The sequence below is a fragment of the Camarhynchus parvulus genome, chromosome 3 (genome assembly GCF_901933205.1).
Source record: "Camarhynchus parvulus chromosome 3, STF_HiC, whole genome shotgun sequence".
Taxonomy (NCBI): domain Eukaryota; kingdom Metazoa; phylum Chordata; class Aves; order Passeriformes; family Thraupidae; genus Camarhynchus; species Camarhynchus parvulus.
The window spans coordinates 31,783,263-31,809,900 of NC_044573.1; the positions used below are offsets into that span (position 1 = coordinate 31,783,263).

The window sequence follows — 26,638 nt, forward strand, 5'->3', positions numbered from 1 at the left end:
CTTGGAGCACAAGATTATTTTCTTACCAAATAAAATACACAAATTACTTTGCATACACAAAGGCTGAGTCAGTCTCAAGTACAATTTTATCAAGAAAATAGGAAAATTCAGTCTCAGTAGCACTTGTTCCAACTTCAGCAGTGAACAGGAAGAGAACCCTTTCCCTAAGTACAAATGCTCTTGTCGTGGCTCCTATACTCCTCCAGAAAACTAAACACTGCCACTTTTTGTATTGCAGCACACTTAGGACACTTTTGAAAGAAATTGGGTGAATTTTCTACTGTTCCTCTGAAAGTTTCTAGCTGTGATATTTGCAACTCAGAGAGATTTTTTTCCCCTTTAATTTTTCTCCTCAAATACTTTCATTTCTGTTCAGAAACACTCACCAATCTCACTCTGATCAAAAACCCTACAAATTTGTCTTTTAGAAACATTCTTGGAAAACACACAATCTTCACTTTATCCAACAGATACACATTTTGTGGCTTTGTTAATATATGCAAATTGTCTGATTGCTTGAAATTACTCATTAACCAGGCTGGAGAGCTGATTACCTGATTATCCAAGAGAAAAATAACTTAGCATGATTTTGTGTCATTTGAAAGTCTAGATAATTTTCTAATTAATTTGAGTTTTCAAGTGAATTCAGAGATACTAATGAAAAACAGAGAAGAGGTCAGCAATCTAAATAAAGGTAAACTTTCCAGGAATGTTCTTCTTTCAGCCATCATTTGTCAAATGTCATTGTTATTTAGAGACACTTTAGACACACACACAAAAAAATGAGAACTTAGACATCTAAAAACATTCCAAATGGTTCTTCCATGCTACTGTAAATACATCTTGTAGAGCTGGATGTAAGACTAGTGGTGCATTAGTATGGCACATGGTACTAAACTTGCAGTGTTACCAATAAATTCTGAATTATACACGAAGCAATATGTAGCAGATAATCTGTCAATATGCTGAGAGAATAATAAATACTGGAAATACATACTTGCCACTGAAAAGTTGTTGAGTGGATATGGCAGATCCACATCCTGGGGCTTCTCCTTATAGCCTATGAAAGAGCCATCTGTCTTTAGCAGGAAGTATCTTGGCCGCCAGTTTTTTATATATTCTCCTAAAGGAGAAGAAAAAAAAAGTTCATTAACACTGCAGAAAAAAACCCAAACTTGAATATTAAAAAACATATCATACTATCAGCATCAAACATTAGTTATACCAAAATCTTTTCAGATGTTTTCAATTTACAGAGAAAACCTTAACTCTGTCCAAAAGAAGGGAAAATTGAATTGCTATGGTAAACCTGGACTCTACAACAATGCCTCTGGAATAAGAAGTTATAAGCATGGTATACTAATGTTGTATAATTCTGAATTTTATCACCGTATACTGTTCAAATATCCTGCATGCTTACACCATAAATAATTAATTTTTTTTTCAGGGAAGAAAACCAAACTCTACAGCTTGACTTTTAATGACCAAATGAAATCTGAACTGCTACAAGGTAGAACACTTACCCTGCTGAGCCAAACCAAAATTCATTAATTTTCTCAAAACATACCCTAAGGAAATACAAGGAAATTGAGGGTAATGGAAAAACCTACACAAAATATACTTTAAAAATATAACTGAAAGAAAAAGGAATAAACAAGAAAAAATAAAGGCAATTATCTTCTATGAGGTAAGTCCACCAATAAACCTACCATACCACCTTTCCCCTACCCCAGCCCGAGCAAAAGATTCTCAATTCTGAATCTATGAGGAATTTCGGATCAGAAACATACAGAACACACAACTCCTTAATTAATGCCACTTATTTGCTATTAAGGGTAAAAAATTTCCTTAATACTATTATACTTTACAATGTCACACCAGAAAATTCAGTAACAATTTCATTTTTAGACTGCAAATACTCAGTTCAGTACACATTAGTTTAGATTTGCCCAACTTCCCTCATCTTTGATTTCTATAAACTCTGCAAAGGAAATAATGACTATTACTAAAGCTTTATTTAAAGTCACTTTCATCATTATACACATGGATATTTTCAGAAAAAAAAAGTGTATTAACAATGCAGAATTTCCAACACGGAACCTAGGACTTCTCACCATTTGTGAGATGCTCAGAACGAACCATCCTGAGGGTTGCACTGCTTGTGGGCTAAGGCCCAGCCTGGCAGTGCCCTTTACCACCTCAGCACCTTGTCAGTCACAGCTACACAGCTTTTCGGCCATTCAAAAGTCAGGAAGAAGTTTATATCCATCTAACATAGAAGTTACTTCATTAAAGGGTAATCTAAAAATTCATTCATTGCAGCTTCACCTTTCAATCACAGCACTCAGCTAATTGTCACTGAAGTTCAACATGGGAATTGCTGACATGGCCTCGATGAACTTGAGCACAGCTTGTAAGGATTTTGACAATACCCATGGCTTAACAAATCCAACTGCAGCCACTAACATGTCCAATTTTCATGTATTTAAGCGGAGAAGGCAAGTATGGAATACAGGATGGAGAAGAGAAAAGAACAATTAACACTGGGTTACTCAGGCTGGCTTTTGTAGCAAAACTCTTCCTATTGAGTCCCGCTTCTAGATAGCAGGGTACTTGCTTGACTTTGCTATAGAGACATTTTCACATAGGTAGAAAGAGTAGAGAAGGTCCAAGTGTGACTTAATTTGACCACTAAATGAATAGAGCAGATATGGCACTAGTTACATTTGCATTGATGCAGAGCTTTATCTCAGGCCTCTGGTTCTAGTTTGGCTGGGAATATCCCTACTGATGCTTCCAGTCTGAGCTCATTTCACAGCAGGAAATCCCAATTACCACGAAAGCATGCAATAAAAACCAAATCAAAACAAACAGGTACAAGATACTTTGTAAGAAGAAGAAACAAAAATGCAGTGTGGGGAAACAAATGTGTAACTTTAACACAAACAACAGGGAAAAACTGTATCAGCATTACATGAAAAGAAACAAATTAAGTTTGCTGAATACTTGAACATGAAATAACCATAGGCCTAAGTAAAGGAATGAGTCATATTTTAAAAATATTTAAAATATGCCCTGCAACAAATTTTATGAAATTTGCATGGACTCAATAGTTGACAAAACAAAACCTTATGTATCAGATCATCCAATATAAGTTTTAAAAATATTAACACCCTAGTTGCCTTCTTAAAGGGATGAAAAAGAGAATCTTCTGTATTTTTCTGATAAATTATTTCTCATTTCATTGTAAGAGTAAGTGAGAGAAAGTGCCTGTTACTGGGTTTGCAATCTATCCAGATCTTAGCCTTACCTAGAAGGCAGGCACCTACACCCGCTGAAGAATTCAAGGGCAGCATGGAGACAATATCAACATGCCTAAAGCCGGTCAGTTTTAGGGCTCAGATTTCAAAGAGAGTCCTTCTTTCTGCAAGGAATAAACTGGAGAGGGAGATAAGCAGATTCTGCTCTAGGGATCAGGGCTGATAGGGTAAGTACACTTAATAGTCACTCAGGAAAGAATGGCAGCCTTTGTTTGCTTACATACACTCTCCAGAATGAAACCTGTTGGAAAAGGAGACCATTCTTCCAGGTGGCCTCACAGACTCAGCACACACTCCTCTAATGCTTACTCCCTCTTCACTGCTTAGGACAACACTCAAGGTTGAGTACCCAGGAGGAGCCAAACACAGATTCTCTTCATCAGAAAACTGGGCAGATTTTTAATCACCTGCTGAGTTATGCAGCTGATGCTATGCCTGGAGAAGAAACTTTAGAAGAACAGAACAGCACTTTCAAGCTCCTCTGAAGAGAGTTAGCAGCTCTGGATAGAAGCTAATCATAGGACAGGCGTGTACCAGTCTACCTATGAGCATGGCTGTACCTCTGTCTTCGCTCTACAAACTAGAGCCTGACACAGAAAAAGCAATTTAAAAACAATTGAAAAACACTATGGCTTCATAAGGATCCATATATCTGTCTCACAGACATATTTCTTTGAAGAATGTTTCTCCCAACATGAGTCATGCTCAGACTACTTTTTCAAAAGTACTGCTTTTTCTATACAAACACACAAACCTTGGTTTTGTCTTGAAAATACTAATAGTCTAATTCCTCTCCAAGGCCTGTATGTGAATATTTATCATCTGCCCTATATTTATTTTGTAATTTAATTAACAAATGGGTGAACACTTTTGAAGACTAAACGGTGCTATCAGTGAACAGTTCACTTAGCTGCTCAAGTGGGTTAAGGGCTCTCAAGATGCACTCTAGGTGCTCTCTTATAACTGCATTCCTTTTACATAACCTGCCTAAAGTTAGAAAAACATTTTAGTCCATACTTCTTAATACGCACGCTTACTGATACCCCTTGAAAGAAATTCGCCATTCAAAAAATGCTAGAGCAAAGCAGAGTATTTGAAAAGAAAAAACACTTCCACATGTCTTCTAACCTAGCAGCCCTGTATTTAAAAGAAGGGTATTTCCCAGTATTATCAATATTAAATCACTTTAAAGATATTTACAATGTATGCTTATTAAACACCTTAACACAAGTAACCTAGAGGAAATTCTCATTAATTTCTCAAATCAAGTGAAAAGTAATCCTATGAGAGGCAGGCTAACCAAAACACAAGATATCCTGACAATTTAATAAAATGGAGCTGCAGTATTTTAAAAAGCAGTGGATCTGCCATAGAGCAATAATCAGTTTGTATCCTTCCTGCTGAGTTAATGTAAGTTAAATTATTGTTTTGCCTAAATTTACACCCTTCTAAGTTGAAAACCACATTCTTTTAGGATCTGTTTATTAGACAGTAAGAAGAGGTCTCTAATTGCAACTACTGCAGCAAAGAAAACCAAGTATATCCTACATAATTTTAATTCTAGGCAAAATTTTTTAAGCTACTTGAGGAAAGTGGCACTAGAATATGCATCTTGCTGATACATACAGACAATAAATACATACACACAAAATACAAATTTTATGTTGTTGGGTCTGCTTTTTTAATAACTACTGAGAGAATACACTCAAAAGATTAAGTAAGACAGCAGTATGTTCATGAAGCACATGAAAATTCAATCTGAACTTCATGCAAAAAGCACCCTCGTAACATGCAACTCTTTAATTAATGTTGTATTTAATAATACACTGGCTAACAACAGCAACAAAGAGTGCTTAATGAAGGTTTGTTTAGAACATGACCCTCGTGGCTGCCTCTTTATTTGCCTCTGTACTGCAGCCTTAATGATTTTTCTTTTTTTGCCTTTGACAGTCAGTAACAAGAAACCTGCCTTCAGGACATTTCACAAACTACATTTATTCCAGTGATGCAATGCTGGTAGTTTTCCTACTGTTGAGAAGCTTCAGAAAGGAGAGCTTTCTAAGAAATCATATGAGTAGTAAAAAAAAATCTGTGTTAGACAAATGTATCACCCAAAAGTTTGAAATTTTTTTAAATTTACCTCACAACTCAAATTCTCCCTTCAAACACGTATTTCACCTCAGATCCTGCAGTTGCTGTTGTTAGTCTCACCATTTGTAATCCTTAAGCATGTGGAAATTTAGCGATTATTGAAAAATTAATTAGTAATTTTAAATTAATCTTATTATTTTACAATGTATTTTAAAAAAACACTTCGGCAAAACATCTACATTTTTCAATATGTAAATGGTTTCAGAGGTGTGAAGGAAATGTCTTTAATATACAGTGCTGATAAGCAACAGAAACCTGAGTTCAAAAACTTGCTTCCTTAAAAGAAGCAACAGCTGCCACACAGACATAAGTGAGATTTAAGGGGGGAAAAAAAAAGGAGGGGAAAAAACCCTCCAAAAAGAGAACACAGCAAAATTCTGCCTCTTGTCTGTTCCATCAATTTACTCAAATGGATTTAATAGAAATATTACACAAACATTGTCTCCCTTTCTTTTTTTTTTAAGGCACTTTTTTTGTTAGATCAAACTCCCTACAATAACATTTAATAAATAGATGGGGAAAAAACCTGAATTTATCAAAGAGCATTAAACAACATTATAAAAAGTAAATCATACAATTATATGCAATTTCTTTTTTAAAGAAGCAACTGTCATTAACGTCAGGTCAAATAAAATTATCAGAAGTAGTGCCAGTGGTTTTGAGATTGAATTTCCTTACCTTGGCCCTCTGAGGGCAGTGTTACCTAACACACGATTGGAAGCATCAGCAGACTATTTGATTAAGTCAGTAGACACTAAGTAAATGCAAAGCACTTCTATTAGAATATTTACTTATTTTTAATTTCATTATAAGAAATTTGCAGCACAGTTCAAAGCTTTCATAAGAAATGAGTGTTTAAGATAACTAAAAAATATACCAATCCTCACCATTTATGTCCTTCAGTCTAATGTAAATATGTAAGAATGTATTAGGCAAAGTATTTTACAAAATCTTATTGCATAGTAAAAATTTAAATAAAACTGCGATTTTTTCCTAACATGCCTTAGGATTTTAAAAGGTATTTTTATTAGATGCCCTCTGATAAGTACTTGCTGGCAGTTCAAAGAAAAGCAGAATTTGGAACTACCACTTTCTGATTCTCTCTTACACCGTGAGATGGTGATTATTTATTTATACTGTTTTCTCACAGTTCCCAGTAATGCTGAATGACATTTTGAGCACATCTGTACTTGAATTAGACAAATGAATTTTTCCAGTCTCAGCTGAGAAACAGGAAACATTTCATGATACATGTGGCCATTAGCTTATACCACAGCTAGGTTTCCATTAAGTTTCCTGCAAATTGGGAAGTTTAGGTGAGAAAGTTCAAGTGCCTTTCACTGTCCACAACATCTCAATAATTCAGCTCAGATGGACGACTGCTCAATTTATGCCCAGCTATTTACAGGTATCTGGCCAGAAACCAGTGGAAACCCCACAGATGTAAATATTCTGCAGAAAGAAGCGAGCAGCCTCAGATGTGAGCTCCAGAAGTGTCTCAGCTGAGCAAGGGGGGAGGAAAGCAGGGACAAGCCTCTGTCCTCCATGCCAGCCCAGATGCACTGAAGAGCTGGCAAACAGTAGATTCTTTGTTCCTGAGGCAGCACTAAGTAGTGACCAAGGAGAAGGGTTCCTCCTAGCAAAGCAGATTCCTTCCAAGCAGAGGTGCAGTCACAGGCAGGGAGAAGCCACGGAGCAGCTCTCCAGGGTTACAGGTGCACCTCTGAAGTGATGGGGAGTACCAGTCTCCCCAGTGGAAAGACTCTCCTGCTCTTACTGTGGGTTTTCCTCCCCTCAGGTTATGAATGCAATGTACAAACATATTCCAGGGTTCTAGGGTTCAAATCACCAGCCACCATGGTTTTTTCATTATGACTGGTGGAGTGAGTCATTGTCCTATCTTGTACAAATGCAGCAGCACTTCAGCCCCTGCTATTTATTCAATGATTTCCTGTTGCATTAATAATCTTTTCTCTAAAATGTGAAAAAAAATCTAGAGGAAAGTATTCAATGTCAGAGGGACAGACACACCATTATTCACACATAAATGCAGTTTTGAAATTGGGCATCGACAATATCCACTCAAAATTACTAATGTGTTTTGGCAACACATGGAAAATAAATGTTCATTTTCATATGCATGCAATTTTGTCCTTTTAAAAAATCATACCAGAAATATTGAGTGAGCTGACATCCTGACAAATTGAGAATTGACCTTTACCATGCCCATTGTGAGCCAGCAGGAAGAAAAACTTGCCAGTTTCAACATCACTCTCACTTCCCCTTCATTCTTGAAGGATAAGAATTAGAACAATAAATAAATTAAATAGCAGTTGCTATTAGCACATGCTGTCTGGAACAACAGAGTCCTGTATTGCATCAGCATCTCTGAGCAACAAAGGTGATCAATATTTTCTAAATATGCTTGCTATTCAGGAATGGAAAACCAAGGTCTGTATTCTGGAAACATTTAGGATCGCTGCTCACATTTTCTAAATATCTCTCTTGAACAAGGCAATATAGGATAAAAGCCCAAAAATTCTGCACTATTTAAATGGTTTTCAGAGCAGTTTTTTTATTTTTAATAGTGTTAAACTGTATTTGTTTAAACACAGGCATTCTAAATATTGTTTCACATATTTTTATAGCTAATGTTCTCAGAACTTTTAAATATTTTTAAAATATTTATATATATTTTAATATAGCACGATCAGCATCAAGTGGTACTTTGTATAACAGAAAAAGTACTACTTTCTTTTCTTCTGCTTTTATTAAGTGCTAGTAGACCAAGGGATTTTTTCAGGTTCTGAAAATATTTTAAGAGTAGGACAAGTATTCAAATATTAATCTATAAATTACAGAGAATAAGACAGTTACAGCAGCAACAATTTAAATTCATGTACTTGGTAAAAATGTATTAAATCAGATGATTAAAATACAATTGATTTTTACATGTGGCTAAGTTGAGTTAAACATCTTCTTCATATTATCTACTTACAGCATTTTGTAAAACAGCTAACAACGATTTACACAAGAGATTTCCAACTGTCCATTGTTTGCAAAAGAATATGGTGAGTTTGACAATAGCATTATCATTCAACTGAGTTTCGTTAACAGATACATGTGTTGTCAAAAATTATGTGACTTTTTACCCCTTAAAACTGGTACACTTGCTAGCATGTTTCACAAAGCAAACTCTCTCACTTTTAAAACTGGCACATTGCAATAATTTTAAAATAGCTCCTCTGAACTTTCTCCTTGTCACTAGGTGTGCTCCTAGGCTCAAACCTTGCTAGGTGCCAAAAAGCCAGCACCAGCACCATTCATCTACGTTACTTCCTCAAGGCACATCACTGAAGTCAACCCTTTTGCTTTGTCACTTAGCCTGTACCATTTGCAACAATCAGTACGAGATAAGCCCAAGCATTCCTCAAAGTGCTTGAGCTGGAAGACCCCATTACTGCTGCACACATCAGGAGATCTCTTTGGTTGCAGGAAGTGCTTCATGATACCCAGCCTTGCAGCACTGCCCAGAGTAACTGAGCTTCCCACCAGCAGTGATGGAACACATAAAAAACCACAATTCTGGGAAGAAGAACCAACAACCCAACGAAAAGGCAAAAAGCAAATCTCCATTTGCAGTGCTGGTGACCTCCGTCTAGGCTCAGATGCAGAAATCAGTATTTGGGCAGGAGGCAGCCACACCTGAATTTTCAGTTAAAACAGACATAATCCAAAAGTGACATCTCCCACTCTGCCAGTGATAACAGAAGGGCACATCAAATGCTCCATCAGTAGTTATTGTTCTCAAGGACCTACAGATGCTTATTAGATTTAAGATGGAAGCGACCATAAAAAGGAGCTCCTTGACTTTTGGTAAGGCCTTGGTGGGAAGCACTGGTAAGGTTCATTCCAATAATATTTAAGTCATGCTGTAAATGACCAAAAATACCCTGATATATACTGATAACATGAAGACATGTCTGCAATCCATATCCACAATGCACCTCAACCACTCTTTCCACTTTTCAGTTCAATACAGATATCTGAATGTTGAATATCACATAATATTACAGAAGAAAATGCATTATTTTAAAGTTTCCACTTTTATCTTCTAAGTAAGAGATCACCTGTATAACAATGCTTTCATTTAGCCTTTCTGGGCTAACTTAATTTCCCTCTATGCTTATATCCTTTCTCACATTTCTTTCACAGTATCCTGGAAACTCACCATAACCACTGAACAAGAAATAAGAAAGGATTTTATTGAAAGAAAGAAAACTATATTCCTATGGAGTGATCCAAATTTATTTTATGTGCAACTGTCAAACAGGAAAATGTAAGTTATGCCTGACCAGCTCCTTGCCTTCAGAGAACAAACTGAAAATAAGATCAAGCAAAAGAGAAAATTAGTTGCTAATCTCATTCTAACCCCTAGCATACTCTATAGTACAAGGCAATCACCAATTGGCACTTTCTGCATAAGAAAAGCTCAGGGTGCAGAAGTAGGGGTATGCAATGTACCAGCCTTGTAGCAGACAGACAAAGCTATGTAAGAACTTGCAAAGCACCTGTCCCCCAAATGTCTGAGACTGAAATAACTACATTACTCTTTCTACATCCACAAGTACCAAATTTGTTAATTTATTGCTTTGGGGTTTTTTTTAAGCTCACCACATGGAGAAATCAGAAGTTTTCTTCCCTATTGCAAGAAAAGGCTCTTTTTAGGAATAAACAACGGAGGGAGGGAAGATATTAAACTCCTGAACTAATTAACAGAAGTAAAGGAGGCGGTGGGGGACAATGATAATTAATATGTACCCTCCTCCTAACCAAATCTCCACATACATTCATTCTGTATATGCACACACAACAGCAGCATCATAAACCGTCTCAAGTTCTTGCCATTATTCAGTTCGACATCTGCACATGTTTATGCGTCTCTCCAAACAACCTCTTGAACACCCTGCTGGAGCTGTCATTTTTTTCTTCTCCCTATCTGGCAGATGGCAAGTCAACAATCGGCATCAACAGCAGCCGAATATCTCCCCCCTCCATCCAACCCCCCTAAACAGACACAATAATAACTTCTTTGTGCTTCCCCACAATGCAGCTGCTTAAACCATTTCGCTACAAGGCTGCTTTGCCTTAATAAAAAAAAAATCCCTTCTGTCAAGTCTAAAAAGCAGCATAATGTTAAGCAAGCTAAAGCCACAGCACAGCTGCAAACGGGCAGACACATTGACAGCTCCTCCCTTAACAAAGCCCTGTGAATTGAAGGGGGTTCATCTGAGGCTCACACAGTAATTAGTATAAAAAAGTCCGACAGCCTCTATTATGCTAGGAAAAAAAAAACTGGACAGAACTGGGCTGCTGTTTTGCGTCAAGAGTTCTGCTGCAGAGTAGATAAATCATGTTGGGTTTTTTTCCTCTCTTTTTAAAGACAGTAATAAGGAGGATGAGAGAAGCTAATTTGAAAACTTGGACACAGTAATTGTACCATATGGTGAGCATTTATCCCTTCTGAAATACACGCTAACAGTCACTTACATGCACAGTGCTTTGTTTTACAGTTGTTATTCTCCCTACCATATTCATAAAATGGATCTGAATATCCGATACTCCAGAGAAGTTGTGTGTAATTAGCAGCAAAACTGCCGGTGCTTAATATATTGGCCTACCATAGCAATCCAATTAATTGGAAAATCCCATGCCCCCGAATTTAAATAGTGTCCACTTCAAGGACTTTTTTTATTTCTCTCAAACTGGCTAAATATCACACATGGTAAAGTTCAGAGAAGTAATTTATTGACACTAATACTCCTTGATACTGTTGGCTCTAAAACATATCAGCAGGAAGTATTTTTCTTCTCATCCATGCAGTATAGAGAAATTAAGTCAAGAACCATTTAAGAGTAACCAGAAAATATTTCATTTCCACTATATTTGGGACAGAAACTACTCTGTAAATTAAAGGTGAAACTGAACTTCAACACAGGGCACGGGAGGGAGACAAAGACTTCAAATGCACTCCCTCTACTCCACCCCCATTTTCTTCCTGGATCATCCTTTGAAATGTTTTTGTTAATAAACCAAACGCTTAATTCATAAGGACCTGCAAAATTTGGAAAATATACCATCCAGCCCTTACGATCTGCTTGCTCCTTAGCACATACTTCCAGCTTTTCACCCCATTCTTATAACCAAGTAATCATGGAATCACACAAGATAAGGAACCAGCTGAGTAGAGCTGGGAAAATGTAGGTTTCTTTACGTAAAGAAACACTATAGTGAAATGGTAAAATTAATCAATCTTAAAGTGCTGTTTTCAGAAAATAAGATGTCATAAACTTCCAAGCAAGGAAAATAAGAAACTCAAACAGATTAGGAGTTGGAAATTTGGGGAAAAATTAACCAGACATGAAATGAAGTCTGCAGCTGAGCATAATATATTTGCAAAACACCAGGACACTTTCTTTCTATTGGTTTTTACCTCAGAAGACAACAACAGAATCTACTTCAGGTAACAGAAAAATACTTTCAGTCACTCTAGATCAAAAAGGAGGTATTGGAGCTGACTGTTAGGTTACTAAAGGGTCCCAGAACTAGGCAGAATACATCCACAATTACTAAGAAATTTTAACTGAGGTGAAAGCTACAGACAGAAAACAGCTATCCTTCCTTGATAACAGTTTGACTGAAGGATTCTAAAGGGAGAATTATACCCCACAGCCCCAAGGAAAAAAAGAAAAAAATTAAAAAAAGTTTAAAAAAACCTTGAAAATTTCAAGTCACTTGGCTGGATGGCAATCAAAGAAAACACTTTAAAATTCTAGCTTTAATCACACAAATAACACAAACTTATGTAAGATAAACAAGGCAACACTGCTTTTGAATAGAAAAATGATGTCCATCAAATGGGCTATCTTCAAGTATATCAAGAAAATATAATGGAAGGAGACTGACACAATCTATTTAATCTTTTACAAAAGGCTTTTAATAAGTTTAAAGAAACTAATTGTGTGAATGAAAAAAAATGTGGTGGAACAGAACAGAGAAAGTGAATTGGGCAAAACGAGGAGATCAAAATAGGATTACATAGTCTAATGTTCAACTTTCAATCCATGAAGCTAGGAGCATTTTCAGTCAATATATACAAGAATCTAGGGTTACCATTGCATATACTACCTGACAGTACAACTATTCAAGTTTATTAGGAATGTGAAGAATTTCAGAGTGGCAACTCTATGCCAGTGAGCTGAGAAACACCAGATGAAATACAGTGAAGAATTACTTGAATTAATAAACAGTTACAGAAATAACCTGAAATGCTCACACACTGTTTAGTTTTAGATTAACCACTAAAGAACAATTAATATAACCCTCTTTCAAGTATGCAACACTGAGAGGAAAGGAAAATATTCTCATTTGTAAAGTTACGGAATTTTACAAACACTGTAAGTATCATTCCAAGGTAAACAAATAAATTACAGTTTTGAGAACTACATATTTTAAAAAGAAAAGACAACAGAAGTGCTTCAGAGACAAAACACATACACACAGAGAAATAACCAGAGTTAGAGAGAGGCAAGAGAAGCAGAGTGAGGAGAGAAAGACTGGATTAGGCTTCACTTTCAAAGGAAGGACTACGACAAAAGGGTTTAACAACACAAATGGCCAATAGCAGAGTATTAGTCATTTAACAGGAACACATTTTCAGAAGAGTTCAGGAAAAGATTTTCAAACATTTTGTATCCACAGTCCTAGAATGGTATAAATTCACCACAAAACTAGTGGTTTGCACCATGGCAATGCAGCCACTCTTCCACCAATTCAGCACCCAATTCTACCAGCACCTTTAGGAAAAACCAACCTCTCTTTGAATGCTGTGACACATTTCCAAACTTGTGTGAGCACTTTTTCTTAAAAAAACAAAAATCTCACAATCAGGAAATCGGAGTAAACATTCAACACAGGCATGTTCTTCCTTTAATTGCTAAGCATCTTTTGTTCTAGCACAAATCAGGTACTAGGCAGGAGTACTGATGGTGAATGAAAGTCCCAGTCCTTGGCCACTTTGGCTCACCTCAAATGCAGTAACAATAGTAATACCAGGACAGACCATTTGGGAAGGTGAGGAGCAGCTGCAGAGGAAGCATGCAGTGTGTCCCATGTCCCACTCCACTGCATCAGCACTGGCACCCACATGGCTAAGACAGGTGTAAAAAAAGCACACCCCAAGAAAAAAGGTTTTGACCAGATCAAAACAATTTTAGGTTTACAGCTAGTATCAGCACAAAGGAAAAATGGGAGTAATTGGCTGGGGGCAAGAACGATGCAAAAGAGAAGGGGCATCAGCATGAACTTAGGGAAGATTAACTACTAATTAATCAGACTGCTGCTCTGCCTTGTGAGTGCAATTCTTGTTTTCCAGTCAAGCTAGAAAATCAGGTTCAAGTGATTCAGGTTTCGAAGATCAGCTGCATGTCTAAGCAATGAGGCAACGATGATTCTGACAAACTGTTAAACCAAGAACTTCCCTAATACAATTGCACATTCTATACAACCAAATTATATCCTGACATATGTGTCAGAATATACTCTGTCATTTACTCTACACATATATACAGAAATTATAAATTAAAAATGTCTAAACTATACAAATCTCTGTACTCTGACAAATAACTGAAAAATCACTTAAAATGCACAATTAGAAAAGCTAGAAATACAATACTTCTACATGTATTTGTGAAATAGTTATTACAATTTAGCAATATTGCAAAACTTTAACAACTTAGTGATCCCAATATAAATTGAAATTTTGAGTTAGCTGTGAAATATGTCCTATCCTAACAGTACTGCTAAGAAGATAAGAACAACTTGATCAGTAGTTGTTTAAATTTACAGATCAAAAATAAAGAAGCAAAAAAAAAAAAAAAAAGAAATCCCCAACTAATTTATAACCTCAGAATTCTACATATTTCTAAAAGCTTTCACTGCCTTAAATTTAATAAAACAGCTCATAACTCCCCCATAAGAACCATTACACAGTTCAGTTCTAATAAACATGTTTTACATTAATTTATTTTGCACTATTTTATTATTTTACAATTCCAATAAATATTCAGGCAAATGAGGTGTTAAGAGGTCCTTTGTTTCAAGTTTTTCCAGCCTCTTAATTATAAGAAAGCTTGACTGAGAAGCAAAAATGCAAAATTTTCAGCACTGGCATTTTACTAGCACAACATTTTTGCATCCTTTTCAGTCATTTAAAAAACTTTTAAAATACAGCTATAAAATATAATCCCCAAAATTCCAGCCACAAGATGGAACTGAAAGATGACTGACCTGACGAGACATACAAATTTATCTCACCAAGCTCAGGATGAAGTTTGTTACTCTTTTTTTCACTAACAGACCAATCTTGAGGTTTCCCTGTTATTAGCATAAAATTTCCTCCTGATCTGACTGCTGAAAAATGCTTAATGACATAGCCTCCAAAACAGTCTAGTAACTTATAGGATGACCTTACTCAGCAAACTCTACAATTAGTTTATTCAATGCAGAAGTGAAATTTCATACATGAGAAAACACTGATAATCTCCTCATACATCTGGCTTTTCTGAAATTCTGATTATACATACAATAATTAACTGGTACCAAATATTTAACATTTGTGACACCAAAATAATAGGGACCCATAAGGAACTGTAATTTTCAAAAAAATATATTTGCATTTCTATTGAATTAAGTAAACAAATCTGATACGCTTTTAGTGACTTTTTTCCCTCTAGAAAATAAACGGCACAATTCTCTAATTAGCAAAAATGAAATGGAAACTTACAACACTGACTTGAAAATCCTTGTGCAAGTCTGTACTGGTGATGTCACAAATGCTGTCACATCTGAGCAGGTATTGTCTGTAGAAGGTTCAGAAATGTCCATTTTAATTAAAGCATTTATTGAAGGTAGTTGTGTGTTTTGCTTTAATTTTAACGGCTTAGAGAACTCCTTAAGAATCATAGCTGAAACTCTCCTTAAAAATAACAAATTAGGTAAAATCTAAATAGTTGAAATACAAGGACCTGATCTGTACTGGATAACCATGTAAGAGTGAGGTGAAATCTATACTTTATACTTCCTTCAGCCTTTAATAATGATGTTTTCATTACACTGATGTAACACTCATATTTTCTAATTTGCTTTAAATGAACTACAAATTATCTCCTCAGAGTACAGAAATGGCAGTGATAAAGCACTACAAGACAGAAAACACAACTTCTCCATGCTTGCAGTTATTTTTAAATTCAATATTTTAACATCATGATACTTTGAAGCCAGCCTTTGATACTTCCATTTCTCCCCACTACAAAACATTATTAAACAATTATTCTTCTTTTGTCAAATCCTCACATCATTGGTTGAAACCCCAGAGACAGAGATGGGGACTCTTAATCACCTGGATGGAAGTTTTAATTGTCTGAAGAGAGCTTTGTCCTTCTCTCTTTTTTTCCTATGCAATTTGGGAGCATGGTGCTGTCAGAAGGACCAAGTTGTACTATGGGAAGGGATTAGAGCTGTGTAAGTGCCCAAAGAACTCTTAAACATCCATCTTCCTATTTAAAGCCTAAATAGATGCCTAAGTTTCTTAGGATGCAAGTCATCTACATTCTACAATAATTTCTGTATGTCCTTTCCAATACTGAGTGGGAAAAACTTGGGTACAGAACTTCTTAACAGATCTTGTAGAATTTCAAATCTGTGACATAAGAACTGGAACAAACAACAACCAAATAAAGCTATGCTTTTATTTAAAATTTCAAAGGGGGGGAATCTCATGGCAGAATGAGGTATGAGGACATATGGCCAGTCTATCACCTGACTACCAAACAGCACCACCAAAGCTGCCACATGTTTGTTAATCCCGAGAGGTAAAACGCTGCTTTGTCTTCCGGGGCTCGTGCTGCAGATGAGCGCCCGTTATGATGCTGATGCATCTTTCCATGCTGACATCCACCAGGGAATACAGGCTCCACAGCAGGAGAAGTGACACAAATTTTTCATCTCCTTGAAGAGACTTCCACTTTTCTGCTTACTGAGTGGGCACACAAGAATGCCAAGCATCAGCAGCACAGCTGAAACAGTTTTAACAAAACCTTGCCTTCTGAATGTCTACAGTTTAATTCAGTTAAATTTTATATCATGACTATTTAGTTTAGATACATTAGGCATATTTAGTCTTAATATTAAAGAATATTGAGTTTTCAGTGACAGCTTAGTAGGGAATAACAGATTCAGATAAGAGTTTGATAGGAAATGACTGAAAGTCAGTGATATGATTATTCATTTACAGAGAGCAACCTCTCTTCAGACAATCCATGATTAAGGGGAGAAACATTTCCCAGAGATCTGACTGTTCTCTAATGCACTTACCATTTTTGTAAGCGGCAGCAGAAGGGCATGTGTCAAGGGATCAATGATCAGTAAGCTACAGAAAAACTCCAGCCCTCTACAAGATTCTGAAACAAACCTCATTTTTCAGACTCCCCTAGCTCCAGCAAAACCATTTAGTATATTCCAGGTGAAATTTTTCCCTAAAAAAAAATAGCAGGATGCTTTGCCCTGAAAAAGTTGATCTGCTTGGCCCGGAATCTGGTCACAAGACAAAGCAATGCAAGCTCTCTATGGGGAGCTACCGTGGTGCCATAGGGGTATTTTTTGGTGCTGAATATGCTAAAAGGCTGGCCTGGCTTACCAGCTTCAAACACACATCTGCCCCTTTGAAGTGAGACTTGACAGATAAGCTGCTAAACTGACCTGGAGGCCTATGACTGGCAGGTCAACCTCTTTAGGCTATAAAAGTCCAGTCTACTTTCATACAAGCTAGATTCTTCCACATCCCTTTCTTGAAATGTCTGGAGTTTCTCCTGTGGAGTTTGGGACACCTCTCTAGTCATTTCCCAAGTACTGAGAGAAAGAGAGAGAAGTACTTATGCCTAGAGTGTGGTGAGATACATCAAAACCTCCACCTAATGTTTCTTCCACTAGCTTTAATTGCTTTAGCATAATTTCTTTAATATAGTGCACTACATCACTTATTTTATACTACAGCTGACTGGTATTTTTTAGCTTTTACACTGTGTAGTAATTCTGATTAAGATCTTCTATCTGTTAATTTGTTACAATAAATAGCTTATATTTTATAAATATATCTGATTTGCCATCATTAAAACCTGCAGGATAAAGTGATTTAATCACTCTATAATTCCTTAAATTTAAATTGCTGACAATATCTGAGGCTAAGGAAGGATTTACCTTAATTTAAGCTCCTTTCAGTGGAGGAGTTTAAAAACAGAAGGGAGTTCTGCCTGCACCTCCAGCTCAAAGAAAGGGCTTCTCTAATGAAGTTTGTCTAAGCCTTCTACTCCTCCCTATGACACCGCCTCAGCTGATTCAGCTGAGGAGAAATTCTTCCTCCTCATCATCATCCTCCTCCTTCCAGTCCTGCTGCCCTGTGGTCTTTCTTGTCTGATTTGCCACTTGAGCAGCTCACTAGCCCAATAGGTAAAAAAAGAGGGGGTGGAGCACGGCAGAAATAGAACAGCTTCCTGCAAGATCAGATAAACTGATCCCATCAGCTGGCAAATCATCTTCTTTCTGAATTCATCACAAGGTATCAAGGGGTCTGTGTTCCAGGCAGGGTCTACCTGAACCTCCCCCTTCATTAGCAGTGTACCATTTGATCTGATTAGATTTAAAAATTAAATCATCCTTTAGATACTGTTTTCAAAACTTCCCTCTCTCCATGACACAGTGGACAGACATCTGCCCAAAGGACCTACCTGGTTATGTGAGTACCAAGTGGGAGGGCTGCATGTGCACCTGCTGCTGGTTGCACAAACACCCAGACAGGCACCAACAGCTTCTTGTTGCCTACCTCTCTGTAAAAGGATGCTCCTGTTGCCCAGTTTCATCTTTCTTGCAAGTTTGCTCCTTAGGTGAAAGTGCAAAAATAGTAACACTCTTGCTTTCACTTAAGGAAAACAATTAACTGATTTACACAATACCTTTAGCTCCCTACATCTGTGATTGTGCCGCCACAGAGACAACATTTGTATTTTGAACTCAAGGACAAAAAGCACACTAAAGAAAGTGCCTTTACAGTGACTTTAAAGAACTCCATTTACTTAATATGTCAAAACAATATGAAGAAATTACTTCATTACCATGAATCAGTACATTCTCTTAGAAAAATGTGGACCTAATGGGTTTAAAAATACAATGAGAAAACAAAAAACCACAGCAACTGAGCTATGCAGACAGTGCACATTCAGTAACAGAGCTCTAACTTTCCATGATACTCTGTAGGAAAGTGCCAAACTAGTGGCAAAGGCAGTGGCCAGCTAAGAAAGATCATGAAACACACCAGAAACTACATTAATTTTATCTTTTAATACTGATGCAGTGTTTCTCAAACAGCATGTCAGGAGGGACTTCAGCAAAGAGCAACTGGATTTTTACTGTTTCATTTAAATAACACTCTGAGCAAGTCTTGGACAAATTCTCACCAAATTTACATTTCAGTGCTAATCTGAGTATCTCATGTGCAAATCTGTATAGGACATTTTATGATTTTTATTCATGGCATCATATATTTTAAGATGAAAAGGAACATTTCACCAGTTCAGAATGAGTTCTTCAAAAAAGACAGGTGACAGAATTTTTTCCCATTATACAGGTACTGGCAAAAAACTATTTAGTTTTTTAAATGCTTATCTACCCAAATCCACTCTGGTTCGATGGTATCAAAATATTCTTCTCAATATTTTTCAATCTTTCTCTTAATCATCCTCATCCTGGTTCTGAATACAACTGAGTTCAACCTTCAGTCACAGAGCTCTTTAAGCTGCTACATTAAAGGGCTCCTTTACTTTTCTGCACTGAGGTTCTTTCTCATGGCAAGGCAATCCCATATTCCTCAATAACCACACAGGCTCTCAGAATCTCAAGTTCTAGAGGCATCCTCTCCAGTGCTGAAAATACTATCATTTTTCTTCTCTATTTTCTTCTCTCTGGCATGTAAATATTCATTTAAATATTAAATATTAAAAGAGAAACTGGAATGGAACCATGAATTCACATTCCCTATGCTAATTTACTTCTCAGTGTTCTTACTATGCATCTTGAAAAGCTTCAAGGAAACCATTTTCTGCATTACTTGGCTAGGAACTATCAAGAATTACAAACATTTAAGAACTCAAATATTGTATTTCATACAATAGATTTCAATTTTTTTCAGTTCATGGAACCCTACCATTTTCCAGCAGAAACACAGTGTTGTAAATATCAAAAGAAATGCTATGCCTTACACCCTGGACAATTTGGTTAGTTTTTTCTCAGTAAGCTTTTGTACACTCTTCCAAAGTAGTCCACAGATCTCCCTGAATCTGCAAACAGGATGAAAACTGCTTTATTTTTACTTGTAGCTATTGTTGTTTTTAAAATTATATTTCTTCTCAAGTACAAGATTCTCCCTCTCCCAGCTTCATGAGTGGGGTTAGCACTGGGGTGGAAGAAAGCTGCCCAATCAAATCGGATATGCAAGTATTCATCAATAACAGAAAAATATATGTAAAAATAAGAAAAACAGTTATTAAAAAGGCAAAGAACTAGCTCAAGAGACCTTACAAAGAAGCAGAATATTAATGAAAATATTGAGGCCAGAAAAAATGGCTGCCATAACTAAAAAAGAAAATAAAGTAATTCTCCCTTCCTAGCTCTCTCCCCTTCCCACCTGCCAAGGTCCACTTGAATGTCTTAATGGAAAAGTAAAAAGGTGATTATGGGGAAAACATCAGTATGAAGCATGAAAAGCTACCTAAATCAGGAGGATATGTCATGATTTTATCCTAAATGAGGATAAAATATTTCAGCATGAGAAAGAGTCAGGAGGTCCCCCAGCGATCAACATTGGCATGATTTTTGTATAATATCTTCCTCAATGATCTGGACAGAGGTGTGATCTGAGACAATTTCCATATGATTCTACAATGCACCCAATAGTCAATAGCCACACCTACGGCATAGGAGAACAGAAGGATTTAATCTCACAAAACTGAGTGGGTAAAGATGAAAACTGAACACTGGGTACAAAAAAGTGAGGTTATGTATCTAGGAAAAAATAATGCAAACTATGCCAAACAATGTTTACTTTAGAATCATAAATTATACTTCAATTGAGTCCTGGATTCATCAATGACAGCTCCATGACATAGTAAGTGCATGTAAACAACAGCCAAAAAAACCCAATGAAATGTTGGGAATGTCAGAAAGGATACTGAGAGCAAGAGAAAGGATGTCATTCTGCTGATCCAGAAAACAGTGCCCACATCTTCATTACCTTGCACAGTCTTGCCTTCCAGTATCAAGAAGAATGTAGTGAGATTATGAGAAATCACAGAGAAAGGAAACCAAACTGATCCAGGCGTTGGAACAGCCATCTTTTCTAAGACAGGACGAAAAGACAGGAGCTCTTTAGCTGGGAGAGGAAAAGGATGGGAGTTTACAAAATCCTGAAGGCAGTAGGTGAGTGCAATGTGCTGTTCACCAAACATCAATAGTTAGGGCCCTTGGTGAAACACATCCATTAGATGCCATCTAACATTACTAATGCAACAATTCTGAACACTAGGAAAGTGCAAGGGGAATGAGAAGCAAGAAATGGGCCCAACTTGCCAGCTCTCTCTAAACAGCACATCGTCTGCCACCACAGCAGACAGAATGCTGAGCTAGATGGGCCATTGGTACGACACACTTGGCTATTTCTCATGGTGTGCTTACCTCAAAAAATATTTCCTGATTTGTAATTCAAACTGCATTGCAACAATTTAAAAAGATAATTTCTTTTCTCAGTGTGGACATGAAGAACACATCATATTATCACTTCTCTTTTCTTATTTAACCTCAGTAATTGCAATTCATTCAGTCTATACTCATACTCATCATTGATCTCTCTCACTGCTGATGTCTGTATAATAGTCTTTATAATCTTGAACTGCAGCACCCAGAAATGGATGCATTTGTACAACTAAGACTTAAGTGCCCAATGGAGCAGAAAGATGCATCTTACAGGTTCTGTCCCTGATCATGCACTCATGTGTTTGCCTTCTTCGCAACAGCAAGATATAATTAATGCCAAGTGTGTCATCCATGGTACCTAATGGACTTTTTTTCTGGAGAGCTTCTTACCTAGTTACTCATTCTCCATTAACTTCTTTCTAAAGAAGATCATTCTAGAGTACATGTCAAAGTCGATCCCCCTGAACAGCTTCCAGCTCCTCACACAAACCACGTCTCAACATTAGCAATACCATTTGAATTCTAACCCCATTCTCCAGCACACCTGTAGTCCTTTTCATTTTGGAGACACCTTGAAATATTATGAACCATTTTCTTTGCCATTACTCACTGCATCAATGAAAGCACTGCTTAGGTAGAAGTCAGGAAAAGCCTAACAAATTCTGCTCCATATTTACTTCTATTTTGATATGGAACCTTTAATAATTATTCAAAACAGTCTTCTAACAGTTTTGCTCTTAGAGACAAACCTCACAGTTGTTTCATCTAATGCATGAATCCTTTTTTCCTTATGAAAATATAATTCACAGAATATCAGAAGCCTGAATAAATCCAAGATACAATATTCAAAGCCTCTAACCTATACACAAAGACAGCTACCTTGTCAATAAGAGGAATTTGATTACTTTCATACAAATTAACCTTGCCAAATACACAGTGACTCATCTGATTTTCTAGATGCTCAGAGTCTACTTGTTGTAGTATTCTCCCTTCAGTTAAATTGATGTTAAGCATTTAGCCATATTAAAACACATTTTGTTTGAACATAACAAACATGAAAAGCAATCCAAATAATTTTCCCGATGTTATTTATTAATTACTGTCTATGTTACCCATAAATTTTATCATCAATGATTTTGTGTTTGTTTTCCAAAGTACTGAACCTGTCAGAGAGCCAGTTGCAAAACTAATCACTGCTGAATACAAGAGTATCATCACATACATTCATCTCCCAAATTTTTAGTCATACTTTCCAGTTTGACTTTGGGTTATATAAAACTTAGAAGGAAAAAAAATTGAATCCATCTTAGTCTCATGGAATTATAAAGGATGAAAAAAAAAGAATCCATCTTAGTCTCCAAAGTAAAGGATTTACTAAAGGTCTTATTACTTTGTGTACAACAGGCCACATGACTGATCTTTAACTCTGACATTAAAATAACATAGTAAGTGTGTTCCAGAATAATGGTGTAATTAACTCAAAATGCCTACTGCAAATATAAAAGAAAAACACCTTCAAATATTCAACAAATACCACCTTGCCACGACTATTGTTATCTGCTGCTGCCAATCAGTATTGCTGTGGCTGTACAAAGACTCCAGTGCACCAGACTGTCGCTAATTATGTATATTCAAGTGATTAGCAAGCACTTGTTGCCTTGTTCACACCACCCTCCAAACAGCAGCCTTTGAGAGGAGAATAGACTGTAAATTTATTGAGAGAACACTGTTAATCCTTTGGGGAGAATGTAAATGTAAACAGGACTACTCTACATCAAGGTGCTTTGACAACAAAAATCATCTGCATAAACACATGCTCAACAACAAACAGGTGTTCTATTTCACAACTAGCGCCCATTTGATGCTTTCAAGTAAGCATTATGCACAAACTGTTAGAAGTACTTTGAAACCAGCTGCAATTACTATAATTAGCTGTTTTCCTACACTTTGGTGGGGTTTTTTCCTATACCTGTTCAGTATTGTGTCGGCTGCAATCTGTAAACCAAAGAGAAGCCAAGGTTCTAGCCTCCTGCTTAAAGTTTGCCATCCTCTCAGTTCAGCAAGCCCTATGCTAAGTTCATACTTATCATTAAAGTACCACCAGTTAAAAGATGATGTTGGCATTAAATAATTTAACAGCCCCACAACTGTCAGGTCACTCATCTAACACTCATCATGAATAGGAAAACAAGGACATTTACCAAAACAGCACCATAAAAATAGTAAACCTTCAATGTTCAGGATTTCCCTTTTTCACAGAAATGTCCCTAGGAACACATAAGATTTATTTTTAATAAGAATATTACTTCTAGTCCAATCAGAAAATGGATGGTGAAGAGTCTTGCTTGCAGACAAGTACGCATTCTAATATGCTCCAAGTAAGTTTTTTTTAAAATTATTAATTATTTTTTAAAATTAAGACACACTTCCTTCTGTTTAATGAATACAAAATACATACAAAGCACCTCTACCTCTTTTTAAATTTTATTAATATTATGTGTTCAAGCATTTTTCTAGTCGATCTCAGCCTTTCATGGCATCTACACAGCTTAGTTTTCAGCAGTTCCAAATACTTCACCACACTGATGCATTTCTATAGGTGAGTTCAAGACCAACAAGTCTAGTGGCCATCTCCAAAGTCAAACCATGGGCTAATTTCATAAGCCTGGTAGTGCCACCTACAGATAGCTAAAATCCAACTCTCCTACCTTATAGTTTGGCAGATTTTAACCACTGAACTGAATAATTTCATATTCAGCACCTGCTGAGAGATTTTTTTTGCCCACAAATGAAAAGCTCAACAAGATAAGACTAGGACTTCTCAAGGAGTAAGAACATTACTGGGAGGAAGGGCTACAGATGATAAATATACAGTACTAAAGGACAGGCAGCAGAAAGAAAGAGGCTCCTTTATCTTTGGTCAAACAGGCAGGAAAATCCATGAACAGCGTAAGAAAATCTACAACAAAACACCTTTTTAAGACCTGGAGACAGTCTACTGTTGACCAGTTTATTTGACATCCTCCACCAACATCAAAATGTATCTGAGGACCTCATAATACTTTTTCCATCTGTAACAGAAGACTTCTGGTTTTTGGACATCCCTGCTGGGTGATTAAGAGTGCTCTATATATTCTTAACCACCACTACTTTCTTCCCATCAACTTCTGTTCAGCTGGAAATGATAAAAATTCTTCAGTTGTATTGGGCCAGCCAAGCAATACACACTGTATTCACAGGAATTATTTCCTAAGAGGCCAAAAGAATGACCAAAAAGATTAATAAAGAGTTGTAATATTATAAAATAAAAAAATTTAAAAATATTTTTTTAAAAGGGCAGGAAGCATTTCCTAGAAAATTCCAGGAAAAGCTAACTTCTGGGATTCTTCCAGAGATACCATTCTTTGTGAAGCCCAGAGGATAGCAAACCAATAGGTACTCTCATTATACTCTATTAGCTCTTATGGCAAAGATGTACCTAGTGAACCCAACAACTTCTATTGTACAAGCAATCCTCACAATGACACAACTTGTTTTCTACACTGCTTCCTTCTTAACAAACAGAAAAATCTTGTAAGTTATAAAAATAAAAAAAAGGATGCCTGTATACAGGCTGTATAGTGAAATACAAAGAAACACAAGATTCAGGTACTTTAAGCTTTCCATGTACACTAACAGCTCTAACCTTGTCTTGTAGTGGTCATCTCTTGCGATTTGTGTTAGTTCTCACTGTGCAATAATCCAAAATCAAATTTCACAATACAATAGCACTCAGCCACTGAAAAAATGCAAACACTGCATGTCATCAACACCACTATTCATCCAACCTGCAGTAAAATCAAAGCAATAATGCATCTTTTTGGTATGGGGTATCTCTTTTATGTCAGATTAATTTCCTGAACCAACTCTGCTTGCTTAGATGAACACATCTACACCAGAAGATCTAGCTGAAATGCACACGTGAAGGTTGCAGTTAGCAGGCCCTTCTTTGCCCTTCTAGGGAGAGACAGATATTAGCTTAACTAATCTCAGTGTATCACTATCTCTTCATCTCATCACATGAATTGGTATGTAATAGTTTAAGCTAAATCTTCTGATTTTGTAGTAAAACATGGTAAGAGTTAGTAATTTGTTACAGAACTTCTGATGGGAACAGTAACTTCTACTGTCACTACAAGAAGAGGTTGCAAGGGGGGAAGAAACAGCTGTGAAATGCTTCAACAGCTCCAAGCAGATATACAAATACGGTTCCGTGATTTTATTGTCAAGTAATTCAGCTATATGCTGAATAGAAAAGTCTATAAGGGTGTTCACTACTCATTCATATCAGCACACAAAGTTCCATGCCGACACATCCGCTTTCTGTTTGTTTGTTTGTTCAAGACTCTTTGTGAGACTCAAAGGCAACTAATTAGGAGAAATAGTGTATTGAATTCCAACATAAGGAGGAGGTTAGCCTGGTTTCCCATTTCCATACACAAGTATGTAATGTTCCTGTGTTTCAAGTAAAAGTTATAAGACAGAGTTAAAGAAGAGTATGTAACAGAAGTCACTATCAGCAGTTGCAAAGAAATGTGCTTTATTTGTTAAAATATCAAAGGTTTACAAACTATCGGCATCCTGAAAAATCCATGCTTGTTTACATTTACTTCAATAAATACAGGACATAAATTTAAGCATGTACATGAGATCAATATGGGAACATTCTAAACAAACGCTTTGAAATTGCTAGGTTTAAGTGAATCAGTCAAGGAAAAAAATAAAAATACTAGTCAGCCATGGGTTCCAAAGAAAGAAACATAATTTTAACAGGAGATCATTCTCAGTCTTACAATGCTACAGTTATCTCTGGTTTATTGTTTCATTACATGCTTGTCTTAAAAAAACCTTTTCCATGAATGCTGCATCCAGATTTTTCATTTTTTCCAGGTATGCTGATGAAAGCTGAGATCTTCCTAGAAAGAGTTGGGCAGATGAAAAGGACAGATATTTTTGCATCAAGTTCTCAGCTAACATTACTAACAAGTGTCATACCAGAGTATTATTTGAAGATTACACTCTTTCTGAACAACAGTATATAGCGGTTACACGTGCATTAGCTCTGAGAAGGTCAGACCTGACTGCTGGATTTCCTCAGGAAGACTGAGGAACTCTAGGGAGGACCAGCTGCAAAAGCTCAGTAAGCAAGCAGGGTGAAATCTGAAGGGGATGATCAGACCCTTCCTTTCAGGACTCTACAAGTAATTTGTTAGCTACCATCCATCAGGAATGAAAAGGTGACTAGCACAAGCCCACATATTACACCTACA

At 36.6% G+C, this 26,638-nt stretch overlaps 1 protein-coding gene across 3 annotated transcripts in view; it reads right to left on the reverse strand.

Annotated features, from left to right (window-relative positions):
• The window catches only part of AKT3 (AKT serine/threonine kinase 3), a 152,780-nt gene that overhangs the window by 73,051 nt on the left and 53,091 nt on the right, over positions 1-26,638 (reverse strand). For 2 of the 3 annotated variants that reach the window (XM_030946131.1, XM_030946130.1), the window contains exon 3: positions 998-1,123. In XM_030946131.1, coding sequence (XP_030801991.1) covers positions 998-1,123 — 126 coding nt within the window. Of the gene's footprint in view, positions 1-997; positions 1,124-15,315; positions 16,139-26,638 lie in introns of those variants that run through there. The other variant, XM_030946132.1, reaches the window with a different exon arrangement.